Source organism: Dermacentor variabilis, chromosome 4 (assembly GCF_050947875.1).
Source record: "Dermacentor variabilis isolate Ectoservices chromosome 4, ASM5094787v1, whole genome shotgun sequence".
NCBI classification, from domain to species: Eukaryota; Metazoa; Arthropoda; class Arachnida; order Ixodida; family Ixodidae; genus Dermacentor; species Dermacentor variabilis.
This window is the reverse complement of record NC_134571.1, coordinates 59,602,233-59,624,450: the sequence shown is the minus strand read 5'-3', so window position 1 is coordinate 59,624,450 and position 22,218 is coordinate 59,602,233. Positions and strand designations below refer to the sequence as shown.

Here is a 22,218-nt window from a genome sequence, read left to right as displayed (position 1 = left end):
CCCCTCCTGTCCTCATCCCCAGGAAAAAATATTCCTGGCTACTCCACTGATAACATCACATACTGAGTAACCACCAGAGTCTCTCATTTTATTAAGAGCATGGCCACACTTTGTTTACGCAACACATATGCCCTGTTTGTCATGCTGGTCCTCAGTGATCTAGAAAATGCTAGAAAGCAATGGCACTGGAGATTTAGGCCATGCTTTTGTCCACACAGGATCGGTACCAAAGCACAAATTGTGCAAGGCTGACTTATGACTCGCATCAAGAAAAAGGGTGAGACATACACTAAGGCATGGAACAAACTGTAGGCTCAACAATTTGACAAACTGTAGGCAGGATATGGTTACTCAACAACTTCAGAATGGTACCATTTCACCACCTCCATTTTCAAACAAGCTCGGACAGCACGTAAAGCCAAATTCTGACGAAATTTCATTCAGCAACTTTGCTCTAGCTGTGTGTTACAAATGCATTTAATTTCTCTGTTCAGCGTAAGAAGCAATGTGCTTAGTATGTGGAAACGTTTCATCTAAAGGAGTGTACAGCAAAATCAAGCTCTGATATCAGACATTCTTAGTGCTTTCAAAATACTTGAAAGTATTTTGAAAGTATACTGATATCAGTGGCTTAACAATATGCCACTGATATCAGTATTTGCAATATATGTTTGCTCTTTATCTTTCTGTCTAACAACAGTTCTGTGAACCAGAAGTGGTATTCTCGAATGATAATTTTCAGGGATACAGTCAATTTCACAAGATTTCCTGTGACTCAGCACTGGACGCATAAGGGTATTTGGCTAACAGTGTTAGTAGCACTGTGCCTTGCTAACCATTTCCACACAGTGCCAAGGATGCTGTCCGTTGTATATGCTGACACGTACAGTGCCGAGTCACGTGAAATTGCGTGAAAGTGATCTGTCACAGAAAATCATCGCTTGAGAATTACCGCCCCAGGGTGTCATTTCCTATCATCACAAGCGTAAATAGGTGAAAAGTGAAATTCTGATGCAAGCATTCTTTTCAGATTTGGAATTGTCATGACACCTGAATGTTGTCGTGATGGGACTCGGAGCGCAACCGACGGCCATTGATGGTGAAGTTGCAGAGGTTGCCAAGACCATAGCAGACAACCACCATGCCTTCACGTGACAGGGCGCAGAGCTCTGGGGTGCCGAAGCGGTCAGGTGCCTCGAGGGACCGTAGCAAGTCACCACTGGTTGTGTGGACTAGCACCGGGCCAGCTGCGGGTGAGTGCAGTGATATTTTAGGCCTAAAAGTGCTAAACACAACTGAAGATAATGGAGAGCACACAAGAGATCAGCACTTTGAGATCCGCAACCAGTTTTACATGTTTAAAATTATGGGGTTTTACGTGCCAAAACCACTCACTGATAATGAGGCACGCCGTAGTGGAGGACTCCGGAAATTTTGACCACCTGTAGTTCTTTTACGTGCACCTAAATCTAAGTACACGGGTGTTTTCGCATTTCGCCCCCATCGAAATTCGGCCGCCGTGGCCGGGATTCGATCCCGCAACCTGGTGCTCAGCAGCCCAACACCATAGCCACTAAGCAACCACGGCGGGTTTTACATACTTGTTCTACATTTCTTGTTCATTTGCTGCAGCTCCTTGCTTGATAGCTTTTAGTGCAAATCATTGATGACACTTCATTTCCAAAACAGCTTTCAGCTCTATTGCATGGTAGATGAGTGCAAGAGATGAACTGCCTTCTTGAAGAGTGTCAGAATATAGATGCTTCTGATCCTTTAAGACTTGTGCAATTTCAAAACTGACTGAACTATTGAACTAAGCGATAGCAATGACAAGCTTACATACTTTTTAACACTAAAGTCCAAAGAATGCTGTTAGTGTGAAGAAAGCACAATGCATTGAGACAACTTTTGTCATACAGTTTTAAAGGGCCCCTGAAACGGTTCGGACAAATTTTATATACGCATAGGGTACACTTAAAGTTAATCATTCACACCACAATTTGTGTAAAACATCTCGTATTAAGAGAGTTACGAATTATTACAAGTTACCATCTTCCACAGTCATGCATTTTCTCCTAAACTCGTTCACCGAGTGATCGGGCCTAAGCTCCATCTTCACTGGCTCTGCGTCATGATGGCACGTCGTGTCGTCGACTTCCGGTTCTCTAGGAGTGAGCGCACGAAGCCTCTCCAAACTCTCCGCCAGCTGCTTGGCAGTCGATTCCAAGCGAGAGCTATCGAAGCAGCATGCATTGCGAGCATTCTGTCGCAGCGCCGAACGTGTCTGGTATTCCGGTAACCACAGGCGAGTTGGGCGTTTCGACAGAACAGTGGAGGCATACGTACGTAGACGTACGTGAGCTGCCTGATCGTTCTCCACGGTCCAGCCACCCGATGGCACAGAGCTTAACCAGCCAAACAAAGAGCTAATGTTGCTCTAACCAAGTGTAAAACATTTTAAACATTTACAATAACAACGTGTTAGCGACTACACTCCTGCAAAAAATGCACACAAGCAGCAAAGAAGAATACATTTTGCTACTGCTACTGTGTGTGGTTGAGCTCTGTGCCACCAGGTGGCTGCACCGTGCATACCATTCACATTTACGTTTCTGCTCATCCCATGAAACGACACGGTTAAGTGGCCAAGCCCTGTCCTCTTGCACTTGCGTTTACCCTAACAATGGACTCGCGAAACGCTACTGCGTTAGTAATCTTCCGGTGTAGAGTGACAGTTGCAAACGGGCTAATCCTGGCGCCGATCGGATAGTGGTAGTCTAATGCGCTGCAGCCAGTCCGCTCGTCTGCTGCCTTGCATAGGGACATGATGTCACAGCTTGACATATTGCCAGTCACTACGTTTGCAGTCCACAATGCAACAAAGTCAAATCATAGTGCTCGCGAAAAGACTGAGACCGACTCTGACTGCGGAGCTCTCGTCAAAATGGAGCACGTTCTAACACAAGCAGACGACGCTTGCTGCGTGCCAGAAGTGCGTAAGCGTAGTGAGAAATCGTTCTTGTGCATTCTCTTTCTATCACTTTCTTTTTATAGAAACAACTTAACTAACATTCCAACTATTACGAACATCATTTGTTCGCCATAAAGGTGGAAAAATTATCCATGACGCGCCCTGGGCAGCCAATCGGATAGCTCGCCCTAATGACGTCAATTGGGTGATTTATGTCATATGGGTAGGGGCGGCTGAAAATTCCGCCGAGCAGTGTGCTGCGACCAGCAGCGATGTACATTTTTAAAACCTTATAATAAATTACACGCTTTACGCGGAGCACTTAGATGTGTCAATTAATGATCAGAAGCACCTACTCTAACGACTCAATATGTTTGTACGAAATCATCAAAATTGTTTCAGGGTCCCTTTAAAAGAAACCTCTCTCCTTAATAAGGGTCTTTGATAGAAAGACTAGGAGAGTGTTCAGGCAGGGAAAGGAACCACAATGAACTCAACTGTTCCTACACAAAGTTTTATGGGAGTTGAAACGTCACTACTACTATTGCTAGCTTCTGTAGTCAATTTCTTGGCCTTGCATCTTCCATGTTTTGCTTTGCCCGCATGCCTGAGCCAGTTATGGCTGGTTTTCCATGCACAGTTCGACAAGGTCTCTCAGTTTGTGATCCACAACAAGTACAATGATTGGGATAACACAATGCATGAGCACCTGAGCAACAGTCCCAAAGGATGCATGCCCCCCAAAAAACAGCAAACAATGTGCAGGCAAACAAAACACAATATAGATTATGCTTCACGCTAGATTGTAATGTCTTAGTTAAATGAAGCTAAATCATATCTGCCTCACATGTTCATGACAGCATTGTCTAGCATTGGATGAATCCATTTATCAGGTTAAATATGAGCAATACTGAGCTTTGAAAGTCATGACAATGCTATGATCAATTGGTTGGGATTAATTTACAAGGTTCAAGAAGTATCTCAGGGCTTTAAACATGAAAAAAATGGTACGAGCTGAAACTGAAACCACAAGATAAAGTCAAGTATGGGTAGCATGATAGGCTGAGTTGTGCACTTGCAGAATTTGTTATGTAGGTGCGAAAATTCCAGGCCCAAGTAGATGAGGAAATTCTAGGCAATAAAAGAAAGAAAGGGCTCAAGGAAGGTTTTGAGAGAAGCACGGAGACTGTGCATCTCACTTTTAGGCCACACGTATGCACACACACTTAGCATTGCTTTTTTATGCATGATTAAAAACTAGGGGGAAGCAAATTAGAATATAGGCAGAGTAATAGAAGCGAGAGTGTGAAAGGTCAGGGAGCTGCATCCTGCAAATGACAGCCACAGGGTTACTTTTCTGGAGACCACAGGGGTATTTAGCAAGAAGGTTGCCAGAATTTTGCATACATTTCGATCCACTGACGACCAGGCCAAGTTCAGCAGAAACAACGATGCAGGTGACCTCATTCTCATGACCAGTGAGGGTAGCTCGTGGTGTTGGGATGTCTGAAATGACAGTGAAACAGAGAATGCACATTTTACAATTTAAAACAGTGCAATAGCGCTATGAGAAAAACGATTTTAGGCAATACTCACTTAATCCTTTTATGATTTTTTAAAACAATAAATATGCCTTATTAGTGCTTTGCTGCGAATCCAGCAAGACCAAATCATCATCTCAACATCCTCATCCTTTCTTTCAGTTAGATGTCACTAAGACAATTATATCTAGCAAACAACTTTCTCTTTTTTGTTGGAAGCACAACACTGAATAATATTGCACTTCAGTTACAGAACATGTCAAGGTTCAAATTGTAATCACAGAGGGTATAGTATAAAAGAGCATAGCAAATTATTTTCACGTGCCCACTAAAGATAACACATTGAAGGCACCAAATGAATTGATAATGTTTTACATCTGCTGTGCTGCAAGCTACCATATACACTGAGCCAATGTAGAACAGGGGCTGAATTAATCTTGGCTGCTTGGGTTTGTTTAACAAGAGCACGAATTTAAGTACAGAGGCATTCATGCACTTTGCTCCCACTGGAATGTCACCAACAAGATGATCAGCAGTCAACTGCATAGCCACTGACCCACTGTGGCAGGTCGAACGCAACAATATTTATATAGAACACCATTTTAACTTAACAGAATGTTGCAGTTCAAGCAGCAGAATGTCCACAATAAAAATGTACTCACCAGGGTTCGCGTTGTCTCCAGCAATGGTCTGTGTTCGGGCATTCCAGTGCCAGAGCAGCACAGTGCAGTCCTCGGAGCCGGATGCAATGTAGCAGTCGGAGGTGATGTTACACTCGGACCTCGCCAAGCACGTCACCACACCAAAGTGTCCGTACACTATCTGGATAATCTTGGCTACAATAAAACAATTAAAGCTACTCTTAGTTATTCAGTTATTGCAGATAATTGCTTGCCACATCCTGGATATGCTAGTTACAGTTAGTACCATACTGAATGCAGCACTTCAAGTTAGTCATGCTATGAACTCTTATTTTAAAGAATGCTTTATGCACAAATGATGCTAGCAATGAATAACTAAACACAAGTGGTACAGCCAAATATTTCGTTACTATATGGCTTGCTCATACAGCTAAGATTGCCTGAACGCACAAGTTTTCTGCTCCTTTATTTCTGATTAAATGTTTTTGGTGGATCCATTTGGCACTTTTAATTGGCAACAGCTACCTGGTAATTCATAGAGACAAATGGGAAAGACGACATGCTGCTCGAAGGTTGAGACCCCCGCTCCTCTCATGGGTGCATCTGTGCACACCTACTACCCTAATGATGCAAGCATGCTACTGGCAAAATGTAGAATTACAACTGGCCAGTCTTTGGCTACGCTTCAAAAAGTAACTACACAAAAGCACTGACCTGACTCAGTGGCAAAGACACGAAAGCTCTTGTCCCAGAAACCACAGGCGACGAGAAACCGGCTGTCAACTGTGGTGACGAAACAGCTGCTGCGCATGCGCACGTGCTGGCTGAACGTGTCACCCAGGTGCCGCTTATGCGGTGCCACGTTCATCACTGAAAGACACCACAATATGCTGTTCAGAAAAGTTTGTACTCTTATTCCGTCTCCACTATAGTCCATGCTAGCTTTTAGATCTGCTGCCTACACGTGAGTAAGCTGAGTCAACCAAAAAGCTATACTGTTGAGAATTCTTATTGGCTATAGCTTTAGCAATGCCAGTGAGCACACAGGTATATACATAACCTCGTAAGCAATGGTAGCTTTCAACATCCCATATCGTAATAAGCTTATACAAGACAAAAGAAAAAATGGTTGTGATGGCCAGACAGTACACAAGTGACTTCTGTTCATCAGACACGAGATGGTAAAGTCCTAGCCTAGTCATTGCATTCTTTGTAAGCATATGTCACTTTGTTAATCTTTTACTAAGAAAATAATGACATTTTTTTAGGCTGAGCTATTCCAAGAAAGCTGACTAAACTGCTAGGAAAAAAATACAATTAAGAAGAGCGAAACATATATGAAATTACCATAGCTAGAAAGAGGAACTCCAAGGTGACTAGAGAATGATAAAAAAACAACCATCCCAAATCCACTCATAACCTGAAAATTCATTGGCCACTCAAATTATGACTTCACACGTGGTTTTATGCACGGGCAGCTGTCTACTAGTATTCAAATAATGAAGTACTCAGGTGAACTAAGTTGCTTCAGCTAACACACACTGTGCCTCTGCTACTGCTGCAAAAGTTCTTTATCAAAGCTGCATGACGGTTGCTGTGTAGTTTTCAAATTGACAGTAATGCTGACTGTTTTTCTGTCCAGAGTATAGAATCCAAGTAGAAACAACATTTTGTCATAGCCTGTACACCCGACCTTAACCCCTTGAAAGGTACAGTAGACACTTCTGCATACATTCATCTTACCGCTCACCTAAATTACACTTTGTGGCGCAGTTATAAGGAAATTGAACTTGTTGAAATTTCCGTGCTCTGAAAACTTGTGTGGTCAACTGTACATCAGGTAAAAGATAAAGGAGTGCAGCTGCCCACAAATTTTGACTTTTGCCACTGTCTAAACAACAAAAAGCACCATCCCAACCAAGCTTTAAGCCTATGTGGCTATGCATAAAAAATTTCAAAGAAAGGAAAAACTCAGTTACAGTTACTGCAGGGAGTGTGTCACTTACTAAGCAAAGGGTCCATGGCGAGGGGCAGTTGATTGGCCTGTGGCTGGTTTGAGTCAGAGTAAGTTGGTGAATGCATGGGTGCTGCGAGAATGGTAAACAATAGTTAGCTGTATAATTGATATTACTGGTAAAATGAACACCAAGAATAGTAACATGCAAACAGATCCTTCCTGGACACAGCTTTTTTTTTCTTCAGTATAATTTGCAAGATGGCTGGTGTGCTTGGCTCATGTCACGAAAGCATTGTGGTATCTTTGAATGCAGTGCAAGTCACCAGCCTCTGCTAGCATCAAACCACTACACTCTACTTCATGGAAAACTGTTCTATTAAGTCGAATTCATGGCCAAAGCTCATTTAAATCGTGCAGTGCTGAATTGCTAACAAGAGACCAAATAGCAAGAATACATTTAAGAAAAAAACCCACTTTTCAAGCAGAGGGAATTGCTGATTTTACCCATGGCAACACATATGTCAGGTCTGTCATTAGGTTAGAAGTGTAGAGTTGCCTGTTATCAATTAGATATTGTGGCATTACTGAGGTGTCATGGTGCCATTTACTGCCTTTGACTGCCGTAAATGAAGCGACACTACAGTAGACTGTTGCAAGAGAGTAGCAGCTTATGCTTATAAAGAGGACCATCATGCTTTTTAAATAAGTGACCATGATCCATTCTTTATTATTTCTGTGCCTCAAGGACAAGTTATTACTTACAAGAACTAACTTTTTGGCAACCGAATTCACTGACCACAGTTGCTCATTTCTCATGAATACCATGGCAACTAAATGAGGCGGTTGCAACGATTTAACACAGAAATTGCATGAGCCATCAACAGAACAGAACACATGTGAATGGGTACTTTATTTAATCCACTTTCTACAGGTTCGAGATGGTTGCAGTAGTTTCTCTTTCTGTTCATTTCACATTTCTGTTCTTCAGTGTTACTTGACATGTGTTTGTACAATGGCTGTTCGAACAAGACACTTCTGACCAAGTTGCCATGGTAGCACATTTATGTATAACTGAAGTGGAGATGCATCCACAAGCTCAGACACTGACCTCTAAGTGGCAAGCATTTAACAAAAACTAAGAACTATGAGCACATACCAGAGTAATTGCAATTCCACCGGTTGACAGCAAAGTTCTGGTTGCAGGTAACAGTAACAACGGAGGGTAGTGGCAACTGTGGGTACGTATTGGCCGAGATGTGGCAGATGGGCGAGTTGGACAGGAACTTCATAATCATGCACAGCTCCTCCGTCACCGGTGAGAACATCATTGGGCTCTGTATGAAAAGGTCAAGAAGCACATCAGTGTGATGCACGACACTACTCATACACTCCTGCTCCGAGAACACTTATTACTGCTCTACTAGCACTCACAATGTGCATCGCTGAGCTGCGAGGAGGATGTGGTTCCATTAGAAGCTGCGACGGAGTCTGGCCGAAGTTCTTGATCTGGTTCTCAATAGCCTTTCAGAAAGAGAGACAAAGCAAAGGATTGCAAGTTACATACTTGCCAACTTTACAGAATTTTTCATTGAGTTTACAAATTCGGGATTGATTTATGATTTTATTAATGTCGAGTCAAGTTTTATGAAAAATACCAATCGCAGGAAAAGTTTCGCAAGTCCGTCTTGGAACTCTACATTGAAAGTTCTTTGACGGTGAAAGGACAAAAGCGGGGTACCTGCTTAGAGCAAGTTTACATAGACAAGTTCCTGAAGCAAGCAAAATCGGCAACAGCAAAGTTGCTGTGACACTAGAAACAATGTTTTACTTGTTAGTATTTGCTGTGCCAAGTTTACTGCTGCTTTAGTGCTGTGTCTAAACTTAAATCCTCGTCAGTAACGTGCATACTTAACCCTGAAAATGTGTGCACATTCAAAGCAAGCTTTAAAACGATGTGTGCTATTATTATCTGTTGGCTTCATAAGCATGACATGTCATTCAAGCTTTTAAAGTATGCACAGGCATGTGCCCATAGATTGCAAACAGGATGAGATAATTCTGTGTGTGAAATGATTCCCCTTTAAAAACAGGAGCAGTACACTAACAATATTTTGATCATTGGACATAATCTATACCCACCACCAGTAACAGAGAGTGCTGTGCCTGAATCACAATAAATTTCTGTCACCACTGCAGATGTGCAGCTGGTGTGACAAGCTGTTAAGAAACTTCACTCTCTTACACCATGAGTTATCTCAGTGCATTGTTAAAATCTCACTGTTACTGCTTCAACATTCTGTGTCTGCCATTTTTTTTTCAGGCAGACACAATGTTTGAAAAGCGCAGCTCGGCTACAATGCAGAACATGTGCGGAGTTTTGAGCTTGTATAGAACGCTACATTTTTTTAGCTGTCTAAACCTTGTAGAAGAACACTTACTAATGCCGACTGACAGACATGCATGCATCACTGCAGAGGAACTGAAATCTTGGCAAGTTCGTGTATGTTCACACTAGAATTCACACTTTTAAAGAACAATACAGAGGAACGTGGGACAAGCAAGAGCTGCTGCCTGTTCCTTGCTTTCATCAGTCTGCCATTTCTTGGTCCTATAATTTGATATAGTAAAATTATAAATTTTCCAAAATTTTGGTTCCCCTTCACTGTTAATTGCTTAGCGGGCACCTTCTTTCTGATCTAATTATCAATTGCCATTGGTTGTCCATCCTTCCCGAGTAGTTCTCTGGTACTACAGCTCCAAACATACCTCTACATTCTGCCACCCAGTGCGACCAGGTGACTTCAGGCCAACGTGTGGCTAGGACTCTAAAAACAAGTACAAATAAGCGAAATATTTCATCCAAGGTATCCTAAAATTTAGCTGCCTTTTATTAAATTTACTTCTTACACTCCTCTTTATACCATTTATAATGGGTATAGATGGCAATGTATATTCCAGGAATGTGGCATAGCCTTTCAATAATCCAGAATAAAAATGGCCAAGTTTCAGCTGTCATCATTTATGCAATGAACGCGCTACCCTGTGCTAAACAAAAATTTTGATGTCTTCAGCATTGCCGCTCTCATCGCTGATGAAAGTTGCAGGTATATATGAAAGTTCCAGTACATGCCAACTTAGAAATCTGGCTGTGCTAAAGGGCTCATGGATAGAGGATCCATGTATATCAAATTACATTTTTTATACAGTCCACTTGCGTTAATTTGATCCTGGCGAAACGGACGAAACTAGTCGATTTATCCAGCGGGTAGAATTAGGCAAAAAAAAAAAAAAAACGAAACATGCCATTGATTTACTTGGCAATATTGACTTTAAAGTTACCTTCGCCGCAGTGCAGCTACGCTAAGCGGCGAAGCATACCAAGCGGAAAATGTGTCAATGTTGCGGGACATAGCTCGTGTTCCTTAATTTACACACGCACATGCGCCATCTCCGGTCACAATAAGAGCACCGAGATGCCTAATAAGTTTACTGGCAGGCCTCAAGAGTTTTAGACTAACCCCCGCTCTTTTAATGACTTTAAACGTCCCTTCGACTGAGGTTTTCTTTTTATTTTACCGCCTTCTTTTTCGATAGCTTTGCCAAAACACAGATTGTTTTTCTTCACACGTATAATTAAGGAACGCGTACTAGGCCCCGTTAACGGTCTCGTATACGAGACGCGTATGGCGAGCGATACAAGGGCTCAATTCGCCACAGTAACGTCAGACACGGCTCTGAATGGCTGCTGGTATGCTTATTGGGCGTTTCGGTGCTTGTACTGTGACCAGAGACAGAACGTGCGCGCCGGCATAATTAAAAGAAAGAATTACGGGGGATGTTTAGAACTTCCTAAGAATGTGAAGGCGAAAGCCTAGTTGGACATTCTGTTGATCTGCTGCTGAACTTTGCGGCTCCTCTCGCACGTGCGGCGGCAGCCTCTCTCTCCACCAATTCTGCATTCCCAGAGCGCATGAGGGCGGCATTTTGCTCGCGTCGGGCCACTGCCGCAGCTTCATCCATAGCCGCTTCTTCCCGACGGCGGTTACGACGAGCGGCATTTAGAGCCGCTCTAGCCTCTTCCGCCGTGGCGTACTTTCTCAGTCTTCCACGCCCGCGACTAGGTACTGGTGCGCCGTCATATATAGCGATGTGGAATGAAACTCTGAGCCCACGCGGCGATGTATACAAACACGGCGAGCGTGCTGCCGCCGTTTCCAGAACATTCTACGGCCGCTGCCGTTGACATTTCCATCCTCCTTCCCAGCGCCGCCACCGCACTTGCCCTCAACGGGGGGCCTACTGCCCTGCTGCTGACATTTCCTTCATCCTCCCCAGAGCCGCCACCGCGCTTGCCCTCAACGCCCTTACTGCACTGCTGCTGACATATCCTTCTTCAACGCCGCTGTTGCCTTTTCCCTCAACGCCCTTCAGCGCCGCCGCTGACATTTCCGATTGCGCTCAGTCACCCTTTCTCAGTACCCTTCTCCGGCGCTGCTGTTACCCTTTCCCGGCGCGCTCAGTTTTTCTGTACCTCACAGCGCCACTTTGAAACAGAGATCTAAATACCCTCTAAAAAAAAAAAAAGAAAAAAAAAATGCGTGACAGTGGCCCTGTTTCATTCTTGGTACGCTTCACCGCATAACACGGCTGTATTGCGGTGAAGACAAGTCAAGTTCGAATTATCCGGCGACGGCCAACTTTGATATCTAAATAACAGAAGTTTGGGCACATAGAAATGTATGGGCGCCGGCCGGGCCATTCGCTCCGGATCGAATTAACCAGTGTCGAATTAAAGGAAGTCAACCGTAATGAAGAAAGTTTGAATGTCTTTAAACCCTGAAGTACAGGTAAAAAATGTTAGAAGCAAATAGGCAACAGCAACACGGCCAAATTCATTTATGTTAAGTAGAACCGTCAGTGCTCCCACCGGTGCCTCGTAAATATCAGGTAACCCAACCACGTAGAACAACGAAATAAGCACCAATATGTAAGCGTGGTCACGTAGTCCGGCTGCACACTCGACAAGAGCCACGCAACCGCACTATGAAAGCCAATGAACACTAGTGTGAAGACCTGACCAGTGCACACACTAACCTCCTTCATGACAGTGTCCTTCATGTTCTCAAGGTCTACGCTGCCTTCATAGGTCAGGTAGTAAAACACATTGGTACTTCTCACAGCTTCTGGACCTGCGTGCAGAAAGGCATGCACATACGTGACAATTTGCACAGAAGTTAAAGCATGCGCTATGAAATACCTTAAAACTCGCACATGTACAATGCGAACACAAATGTAACTCGATGGGCAAGTGAAGGCAGGAGACGGTGCATTTGAAAACTTGGTTAAAGGAGAAGAAAGACAACTTGGTTAAAGGAGAAGAGAAAGGGAAGAAAATTCATGACTATAGCACGAACTAGTGAGTCATAATGCAATGACATCCACGAACTTTATGTGGATTGTGGGAATCACCTAGCATTTGGGCTATTCTGCCGTCGCTGCGGCTCTCCTTTTCCCATCTCTGTGGGACGGAGTGATGGCCGGGCTGTTACACAACCGTCACTCCACCTCCGGAGGTCCGGTGGGTAGTGTTCCACGGAACAGTTGCGCGGTATCGGCTCTCGCTGTGACAGCCGCGTGCGGCACAACCGGCGTGGGGCGCGACCGCAAGAGCGAGTGCAGAGGGAGAGACATCTACGGGACAGCACGAGGTGTGTACACATTGCTTCCTCTTGCCCACAGGCCCCTTGGGTATCCCTCGGAATTGAGCTCGTCTACGGTGTCTTGCACCTACGGCGAACGCATACCTTGGGTTGCTCCATTTACAAATGCTAAGCCAAAGATTGGTGCCTGGTGCTTGCGTGTGGCCGTAACATGCCGAGCCGTACTCATTGGAGGCTCAAGCTGACGAAGACTGCTCTACGCTCTCACGACCTGCCCCGCCGGTTACCGCAAAAGTACACAGCATAGTCGCAGGGACACAGTTCCCTTAGTGGAGTGTCGTGGGGAGCCATCCTGCCGCAGCGACGTGCTAGCCGCATCCTTTCTGTGTTGTCGCTCTTGGCGCGGGAGCCTCTTTGCTACACGTGCCGCTCGGGCCCGGTTGCTTGTGCAGTGTTGGGTGCCACCCTAAGGCAGATAAACCTGTCTTCGTTAACTTAGGGTAACGCTGTGTTTTTCTGCAGAGCATCACTCGGTGCCCTTTAGAGGCTGCACGTGTGCATGCGACCGCTGACACGGCTCTGGCAGCTCGCTATAAGCCCTAACCCGCAGTGATCGGTACTACTGTGAGCGTACGAGTCACTAAAACTTGAAAAAGGAACTAAAGCTAGCCTGATGAGCCATACAGTAGTCGGACCCCGCGCCAGTACTATCTCCCCATTCCCTTTCTGTGCGCAGAGTTCACGCTCTCGCTATTCTAACACGCCTCCTGCCTTCGAGAAGCGGGCTTTCTCGCTGACCTTAGTCGCTTAGTGGCTGAGCTCTCAGGCCGGTAATTCTGACAGAAAGCCCTTCTTTTTTATGGAAATGCAGTTATCAGCGCAATTCCTGGAATTGACAATATACCCGACAAACACAACAGCAAAACGAAAGAAAACGAAAGTAATTTAGTGCATGCAAAACATGACATACATGCAAAGTCAGGATCACATAAATCATTTAGGTGATTTACATAAATCATTTAGGCAATCAGAGGTGGTTGCTTAGTGGCTATGGTGTTGGGCTGCTAAGCTCGAGGTTGCAGGATCGAATCCCGGCCACGGCCGCCGCATTTCGATGAGGTAGAAAAGCGGAAGCACCCGTGTACTTGGATTTAGGTGCACGTTAAAGAACCCCAGTTGGTCCAAATTTCCGGAGTCCCCCACTACGGCGTGCCTCGTAATCAGATCGTGGTTATGGCACGTAAAACCCCATACGTTTTCTTTAACAAATTGACCAAGCATGTGATTGTTCTAGGATGCATTGTTTTCATTAAAAAATAAGATAAAACTAACTCAAAGCAAATGACCTATCCTGGGAACTTCACAGGTACAAGCGTTTTCAGCTATGCCCTCTGCATGGTATGTTCTCATTGCTTGCCAAATCATTGCGCATGCCTTGCCTCTGCAAAGCTTCAGAACCATGAAAACTAGTGTTGAATCACTGTCACAGCGGCCTAGAAAAGAAAACTGAAGGTCTCCTTCTCGTTGCAAATGATCACTCATTCGAGAAAAAAAAATGCAGTATCGCCCGAAAGGCGAAGCATGGATAGTAATAGCAAAGCATTGGACAACTACACGAAATGAAGCTCTCAGTATCATGGGCCCTATGAACTGTAGTAAACACTCGATTGCTCATTAAATTAACAAGTATGATGTCATGCGCACGCAGGAAAACATGAGCAGATCTCACTCGATGACCACGAACACTCAACAATGCTGGCGTGACGAAGAGTGCCAGTAACGCGTTGGCGTGAACGCTTCGTGCAGCCTCTCGCTTGAGCGCTTCTCGGAAACTTGCGATTACGGGACCTCGAACGCTAGGCGTGCGGGGACACAGTGCGCGTCAAGGCACCAGCCATGTCGGCTCGCCCTTATTTGCACGCGCTTCGGTTTACCTCCAAGATTGGGCGAGTAGCCAGTGCCCGCCGTCTATGGACAGCCATGTACAGCCACATCCAGTGTAGAGAAGACGCGCGCTAACCCGCCTTCAACCCCCCACCCCCCGCTCGATCAAGCGACCTCTATGATTGGGCGCACAGGAAGACTCCCATCTCAGCTCACTTTCGCACGCTTTCCCTCGCAACTACAGCACACTACGCGCGAGGTGTGAAAGGATCTTATCGCACTTGCACTTCATACCGAACATCACGGCGACGGTAAAAATTCGCCTGGAGTGTCCACATAATTGACCGCAATAAAGGAAATGGCCAGTCCCCAAATATGGTTTTTTTAATATTCCTAACATCCCCAGATTTAGCAGACAGCTCCTCAAAGACGATGCGCCGGTTCGCCCACCATGTACAATTCAGGTTTAGGAAACCGGAGAGACAACATAGACATTTTCACCACTACTTCCTCGAACAGATCTGCCTCATTTTAAAGAGGCCATGCAACGCCTTTTTATGAAAAATGTCGAATATGTTTGCTGTGGTCTGGTGTTGGAGCATCTCCCTATGAACCATTCGCATTGCTGACACTACCATGCTCTTGCGGCCTTCCCCTCCCTTTCGTCGTTCTTACTGCACTGAAAGATGTGTGCTTTGACCAACATGTAACAAAGATTTCCGGCAAGTGTCTCATATGCTTCTTATAATGCAGAATGTGTTTTAGTCCGCTTCACCGCAATTCGCCATTGTACTGCGGCGAGTTCACTTAATATGCGAAAACAACAATAATACCGGGAAACGGAGGCCCCAGAAGAGCGCCTGAGAATAAGCTGGCGGCGCAAGATCTCCAGGGCACCGAAAAAGCAGTGAAAGTGTCAATACGAGTATGCTTAGCCACATTACATTAGTGTTCCTGTATATGCTCCCGCAGGGAGCATATACAGGAACACTACATTACATGTGTGTACAGCGACGAAGCCGTTATGGAACGCTTATAAAGGAATTTTTTTTTTTCTTTTTGGGTGGGGGAAGGAGGTGGGAACTGGGCCGGCCACATGCCATCATAAAATATCGAGGGGCGGGGGGCACGTGCTTAGCGTGCCCCGCCTCCCCCCTTCACTGCGCCGCTTGCCAAACTTCCTTCCCGATGCTCAGCCGCGCGGCGACTTCAGCAGTTGCACCTCTTAGTGTTCCTGCCATACAGAGGGACACTGAAAATAACACCGCCCATACCGCAGCGGTGTCGTTCTCCCTCTCCAGATGGCGCTACCGCTGCAACAGTATTGGTGGGCGAAAAGAACGCAGGAAAGAAATCAATGGAGCCGGAGTTGTTACAGGCCTCCAACTGTACGATATAGAGAAAGAGGTTTCAATTAAGAGATAAAGTTTTTTTTCTTGAATTATATCCCCCTCCACCCTGCTGTAATGCTTTCAATGGCAAAGCGGGTACCAAATAAATAAATAAATAAATAAATAAATAAATAAATAAATAAATAAATAAATAAACAAATAAGGAGAGATAGGCAAAACTGCTAGACTGCAATAGACGTGCCTGATTAGTTCAAGCAGGCTAGATGACTATTTTATCGCCGCCCTGCTCTGAAGGGGATGCCAATGGAAATCCTCCTCCTCGTCAACATCGAAAGCGCGGAGCAAAATTAGTTTTGAGGAAAGACTTAGAAACATGGATAACAAATGTACGGCTAAGAGAGCACGGGCATCACCTCTACCGTAAACAGCAAACAAGTAAAGTGACTGGCAGTACAAGAAGGCGAGCCCGAGTCGTAGAAAAAAATATGAGAAACGGAGACGTTAAACTGGATGATAGAAACAAACAAACAAACTGTAATGAAGAAGACGAGCACAAGAACAAGGCCAGCCAGATCGTCTCTTCCATGCTTGCTGTGCAACCAGTGGGCCTGCCGGATCGCCAGTGCTTGGCACGAGTGTGAGCCGCTCGGGCAACCAACTGTTCCTGCTCTGCGTCACCTGCCTACTCGGTTAAGAAGAGACGTTACCCTCCGAACTGTTCAGTGCACCCATTACAATTGGTGGAAGATGCGGGGTACTCAAGAACATCTACACCCTGGAACTCCAGTCTCGGACTCTGCCTCCCGTCATGCCTGACTCTCCCCAGCCGACGTCGCCGCCACCCCCCGTTGCCTGCTATGGCGCTGTCCCGCAACGCTATCCAGCGGTTTTCAGCGGTACGGATAAACAGGACGTCAATGACTGGTTGGCTACGTACGAACGGGTGAGCCTGCACAATCGATGGGATGATACCGCCAAGTTAAATGCCGTCATATTCTACCTTGTGGGAGTGGCTCACCTGTGGTTTAAAAATCACGAAGCCGACTTTCAGTCCTGGTCCGCGTTCAAGACCAGTTTCGCTGCAGTTTTCGGTCGCCCTGCCGTCCACAAAATGCGCGCCGAGCAGCGGTTACGAGAGCGAGCGCAACAACCCGGTGAAACATTCACCTGTTATATTGAAGAGGTTCTCGACCTATGCAAACGTGTGGATGCGTCTATGCCCGAAAATGACAAATTGAAGCACATATTGAAGGGCATCGCCGATGACATTTTCCAAATGTTGATCGCCAAGAGCTCGCGCACCGTAGCAGAGCTCATAAACTTGTGCCAAAGCTACGACGAGTTGAGGAGGCAGCGCGAGTTGACCAGGCGCCCCTCAGTGGCTGACGAGGCCCTCTCTTCCATGACAGCCTTCTCTGATCGTTCCTCCTTGCTTACACAAATCCAAGCTTTCGTGCGGAAGGAAGTTGCACGTCAGCTTTCTCTGCTACCCTTCGCTGAGCTACAGCAGCCTTTGCCGCAACAGCCTCCTACACAGCTCCCTCCTACGCTCCGGCGGGTTATTGAAGACCAAGTTGCTGAGGCTCTACCAATGCAGCATCAGCAGTACCCTGCCGCCGCGCCACTTGCTTACGCATCCGTCGCCGCGCAGCCCCCTCGTCAACCACTCGTTTCGCTACGTCCTCGGCCGCCACCACCCGTTCATAGTCCCGTTCATCGACCTGCTCCTGCATTTACTAATCCTTGGCGCACGCAAGACAACAGGCCCATATGTTATGCCTTCGGTATTCCCGGCCGTGTTGCACGACTCTGCCGCCGCCGCATGCTGCACTCTGATGAGTTTGTGCAGTCGCCTCCCTACGCCAACGTGCAGCCTTTCCACGACACTTATTTTAGTTGGCAGTCGAACAGGCCACCAGCCGAGCGCCCGGTCCTTACACGTCGTTCACCTTCCCCGCGTCGCCGCTCGTTGTCCCCCATGCGTCGGCACCCTTCACCCACACAAGAGGAAAACTAAGCGCCGCAGTTCAGGAGGCAAGAACTGCGTCGCCATCGATCTGTACAACTCCTCCATTGTCGCCTTCGAACGTTGTCGATCTTACTGTTGACGGCGTCCCTACCGTTGCGCTAATTGATACTGGAGCAGCCGTGTCTGTTCTAAACGAACGCCTCTCTCGCGCTTTACGAAAAGTTACGACGCCACTTTCTGGGTCTTCTCTTCGCACAGCAAGCGCCCAGCCAGTTCAGCCTTCAGCAGCATGCACAGCTAGAGTTGTTATTCAGGGCGTTCTCTATATTGTGGAGTTTGTGGTTCTGCGGTTCTGTTCTCACGACGTGATACTTGGGTGAGACTTTCTTTCGCGAAATAAAGCCGTCATCAATTGTGCACGTGCTGAAGTCGAATTATCGCCTCTGTGTGACGTGCCCCTCATCGGCGCCACTTCTTTTCCCGCTAAGCTAGCTCTTCGAGAAGACATCGCCATACCGCCGTACTCGTCTGCCGTTGTTCCCGTCTTCTGCGGCGCTGTCTCTGAAGGAGCTGTCCTCTTCACTCCTTCGGAACTCTTCATGACCCGCAAAGACGTTCCTCTCCCTTTCGCCGCGCTTGACATTTCAGCCGATTTCAGCGCCATCGTTGTCTGTAATCCGCTTCCTACAGCCATGATGGTTTCTTCGCGGCGAAGCAGTTTGCCATGTTCAGCCTCTTGATGACATGTTTATAACCGACGTGCCGGATGCTTCGTATGCAGAGCTCACTGACTTCTGTGCACTTTCCACTTCTGCTCCGCCATCACCTGACTTATTCACACCTTTCATTGCCGATGACCTTACTTCCGAGCAGCACTCCCAGTTTCTTCACCTGCTTGCCCAGTTCCGCTCTTCTTTTGATGTCGCTCAGCCTACTCTGGGTCGCTCGTCAACCGTCAGCCACCACATCAACACTGGCTCCAACGCGCCATTGCGGCAGCGCCCGTACCGCGTATCCGCCAAGGAGCGTCAGGTGATCAGTGAGCACGTGGACGACATGCTTCAGCGCGGCGTCATTCGACCTTCCATAGCCCGTGGGCATCACCGGTGGTTCTCGTCACAAAGAGAGATGGTTCCATTCGGTTGTGCGTCGATTATCGCCGTCTTAATAAGATAACGCGCAAAGACGTCTACCCTTTACCGCGCATTGACGACGCTCTGGACAGCTTGCAAGGCGCTAAATTCTTCTCTTCGTTGGATTTACGCTCGGGCTACTGGCAGGTCCCGATGTGAGCAGTTGATCGCCCTAAAACTGCATTCATTACGCCAGATGATTTATACGAATTTAATGTGATGCCATTTCGCCTATGCAATGCGCCTGCTACCTTTGAACGAATGATGGACAATATCTTGCGCGGCCTAAAATGGAGCACGTGTTTGCGCTATCTCGACGACATCGTTGTGTTCGCCCCTGATTTCATCACGCATCTTCTTCGCCTTAGGCAAGTGTTGACGTCCTTGACCAACGCAGGCTTGCAACTGAACCTGAAAAAGTGCCAGTTCGCCGCGCGCAAGCTCATGATTCTAGGTCACGTCGTATCACAAGACGGCATTTGCCCCGACCCATCAAAACTTCGCGCCGTGGCAGAATTTCCGAAACCTGAGACACTCAAAGAACTCCGCGCCTTCATCGGCCTCTGTTCTTACTTCAGACGCTTTGTTCGCAATTTTGCTTCGATAATATCACCTCTGACACAACTCTTAAGTGGCGCCAACGACCTATCCTCCTGGTCTCCTGCATGCGACACCGCGCTCGTGACCTTACGCCGTCTCCTGACGTCTCCGCCTATACTGCGACACTACGACCCCACCGCCCCAACTGAAGTGCATACTGATGCCAGTGGTATTGGCCTTGGCGCTGTCCTTGCGCAGCGCAAGTCTGGCTACTTCGAGTACGTCGTTGCTTATGCCAGTCGTGCGCTGACCAAAGCGGAACGCAATTACAGCGTCACAGAAAAGGAATGCCTGGCCATCGTTTGGGCACTCGGGAAGTTTCGCCCCTATTTATACGGCAGTGATTACTGACCATCACGCCCTTTGTTGGTTATCCTCTTTAAAATACTCGTCTGGACGCCTTGCCCGCTGGGCTCTACGCATTCAAGAATACGACATACACGTCATATACCGCTCAGGTCGCAAGCACACTGACGCTGACGCTCTGTCCCGCTCTCCGCTGCCAGCCGACACGGCCTCCCTCTCCACCATTAAGGCGGTATCCTCGGTCGACATCGACACCTTCGCATCAGAACAGCGCAAGGATCCTTGGGTGGCCTCTCTTTTGGATCTCCTTTCTGGCTCGCCTGCATCTCCCATCTCCCGCTCCCTGCGTCGCCAGGCTGTCCATTTTGCTGTCCGGGATAACCTCTTGTATCGACGCAACTACCTGCCCGATGGTCGCAAGTGGCTCCTGGTTATCCCTAGGACTTTGGGTTCCGACATGTGCGCGTCTTTCCATACTGACCCACAAGGTGCACACGCAGGCGTTTTGAAGACGTATGAGCGCCTGCGGCAACGTTACTACTGGCGAGGAATGTTTACTTTTGTCCAAAAGTTTGTCCGCTCGTGCCCGCAATGCCAACGCCGCAAATCTCCGCCTCATCCGGCCCACGGTTTATTACAGCCGCTTCCGTGCCCTGCTCGTGCCTTCGACCGTGTGGGAATTGACCTGTACGGGCCGCTACCACTAACACCCGCTGGAAAACGATGGATTATTGTCGCAGTTAATCACCTTACACGCTATGCCGAAACCGCTGCTCTACCTGCAGCGACCGCCAGTGACGTTGCATCCTTTCGGCTCCATCGTTTCATTCTTCGTCATGGCCCACCTCTGGAGCTGCTGAGTGATAGAGGCTGTGGTGTTTCTGTCGCAGGTTGTTGAAGCTCTGCTTGCTCGATGCCGCATAGTTCACCGGACCACCACGGCGTACCATCCTCCAACTAATGGGCTTACAGAGCGTTTCAATCGCACCCTTGGTGATATGCTCGCCATGTACGTTTCATCGGAGCATACAAACTGGGACATCATCCTCCCATTTGTCACGTACGCATACAATACGGCTACACAAAGTACCACAGGATTTTCTCCATACTTTCTTCTCTACGGTCGCGATCCTTCCCATACCATCGATACGGTTTTGCCTTATACACCAGACGCGTCAGAATGTACTCCCGTTTCAGCCGTCGCCCGATACGCCGACGAATGCCGTCGATTAGCCCAAAAGTTCACCTCTGCTGACCAACAACGACAAAAAGCCAATCGTGATGGCGACGCTACGAATCCGAACTTCGCTCCCGGCACCCTTGTCTTGTTGGCCGTGCCTTCTACCACGCCTGGACTTTCGACAAAACTTCTCTCGCAGTATGATGGACCATACCGCATCGTCGAACGCACCTCTCCGGTCAACTATGTCATCGAGCCGCTTACATCGATACCCGACAAGCGCCGCCGTGGACGGGATGTTGTTCACGTGCGCCGCCTGAAACAATTCTATGACCCGCTCGTCTCCACTTCGTAAATCGCCAGGATGGCTCCGCTTTTGCACCGGAGGTAATTGTAATGAAGAAGAAGAGCACAAGAACAAGGCCAGCCAGATCGTCTCTTCCATGCCTGCTGTGCAACAAGTGGGCCAGCCGGATCGCCAGTGCTTGGCACGAGTGTGAGCCGCTCGGGCAACCAGCTGTTCCTGCTCTGCGTCACCTACCTCCTCGGTTACGAAGAGACGTTAGCCTCGGAACTGTTCAGTGCACCCATTACAAAACAAACAAACAGAAGAGCATGGAGTTTACAAGGGCGGCAATAAAAATAAATTTTAGACAATAACACAGAGGATAGCGTCTTGCTTTTTGGAGACTCAAGCTGTTTGTCTGAAGGCAGATACATATAGAACCAAATTTTCTGAACGCGGTAACACGAGTATGCTGCAGAAAAAAGTACGTACACGACTCTGCAGATTACGATGGAATGCGCAGATATTCTAGAACAGCAGGAAAATGACTGCCTTGCAAAAGCATTGGGGTTTATATCTAATGGAAGCGACAACTGCTCAGAGGTAGAGATAAGCGTCGGAATGGTGGGGACGGGACCGTTTCAACCGCTCCTACCGCTAAATGCATAACCTATGCGGACGACACTGGCTTATTTTTAACAGGAACAACTGCAGACGAGCTTATATATACCGTCATAA

General features: G+C 47.1%; 1 protein-coding gene across 4 annotated transcripts in view; it reads right to left on the bottom strand.

Moving 5' to 3' along the window:
* The window catches only part of rg (A kinase anchor protein rugose), a 336,839-nt gene that overhangs the window by 5,279 nt on the left and 309,342 nt on the right, over positions 1-22,218 (bottom strand). For all 4 annotated transcript variants that reach the window (XM_075689210.1, XM_075689211.1, XM_075689212.1 and 1 more), the window contains 8 exons: positions 12,205-12,299; positions 8,542-8,631; positions 8,267-8,444; positions 7,160-7,240; positions 5,868-6,023; positions 5,175-5,348; positions 4,379-4,477; positions 1,051-1,247 (listed from right to left, as the gene is read on the bottom strand). In XM_075689210.1, coding sequence (XP_075545325.1) covers positions 1,051-1,247; positions 4,379-4,477; positions 5,175-5,348; positions 5,868-6,023; positions 7,160-7,240; positions 8,267-8,444; positions 8,542-8,631; positions 12,205-12,299 — 1,070 coding nt within the window. The remainder of the gene's footprint in view (positions 1-1,050; positions 1,248-4,378; positions 4,478-5,174; positions 5,349-5,867; positions 6,024-7,159; positions 7,241-8,266; positions 8,445-8,541; positions 8,632-12,204; positions 12,300-22,218) is intronic.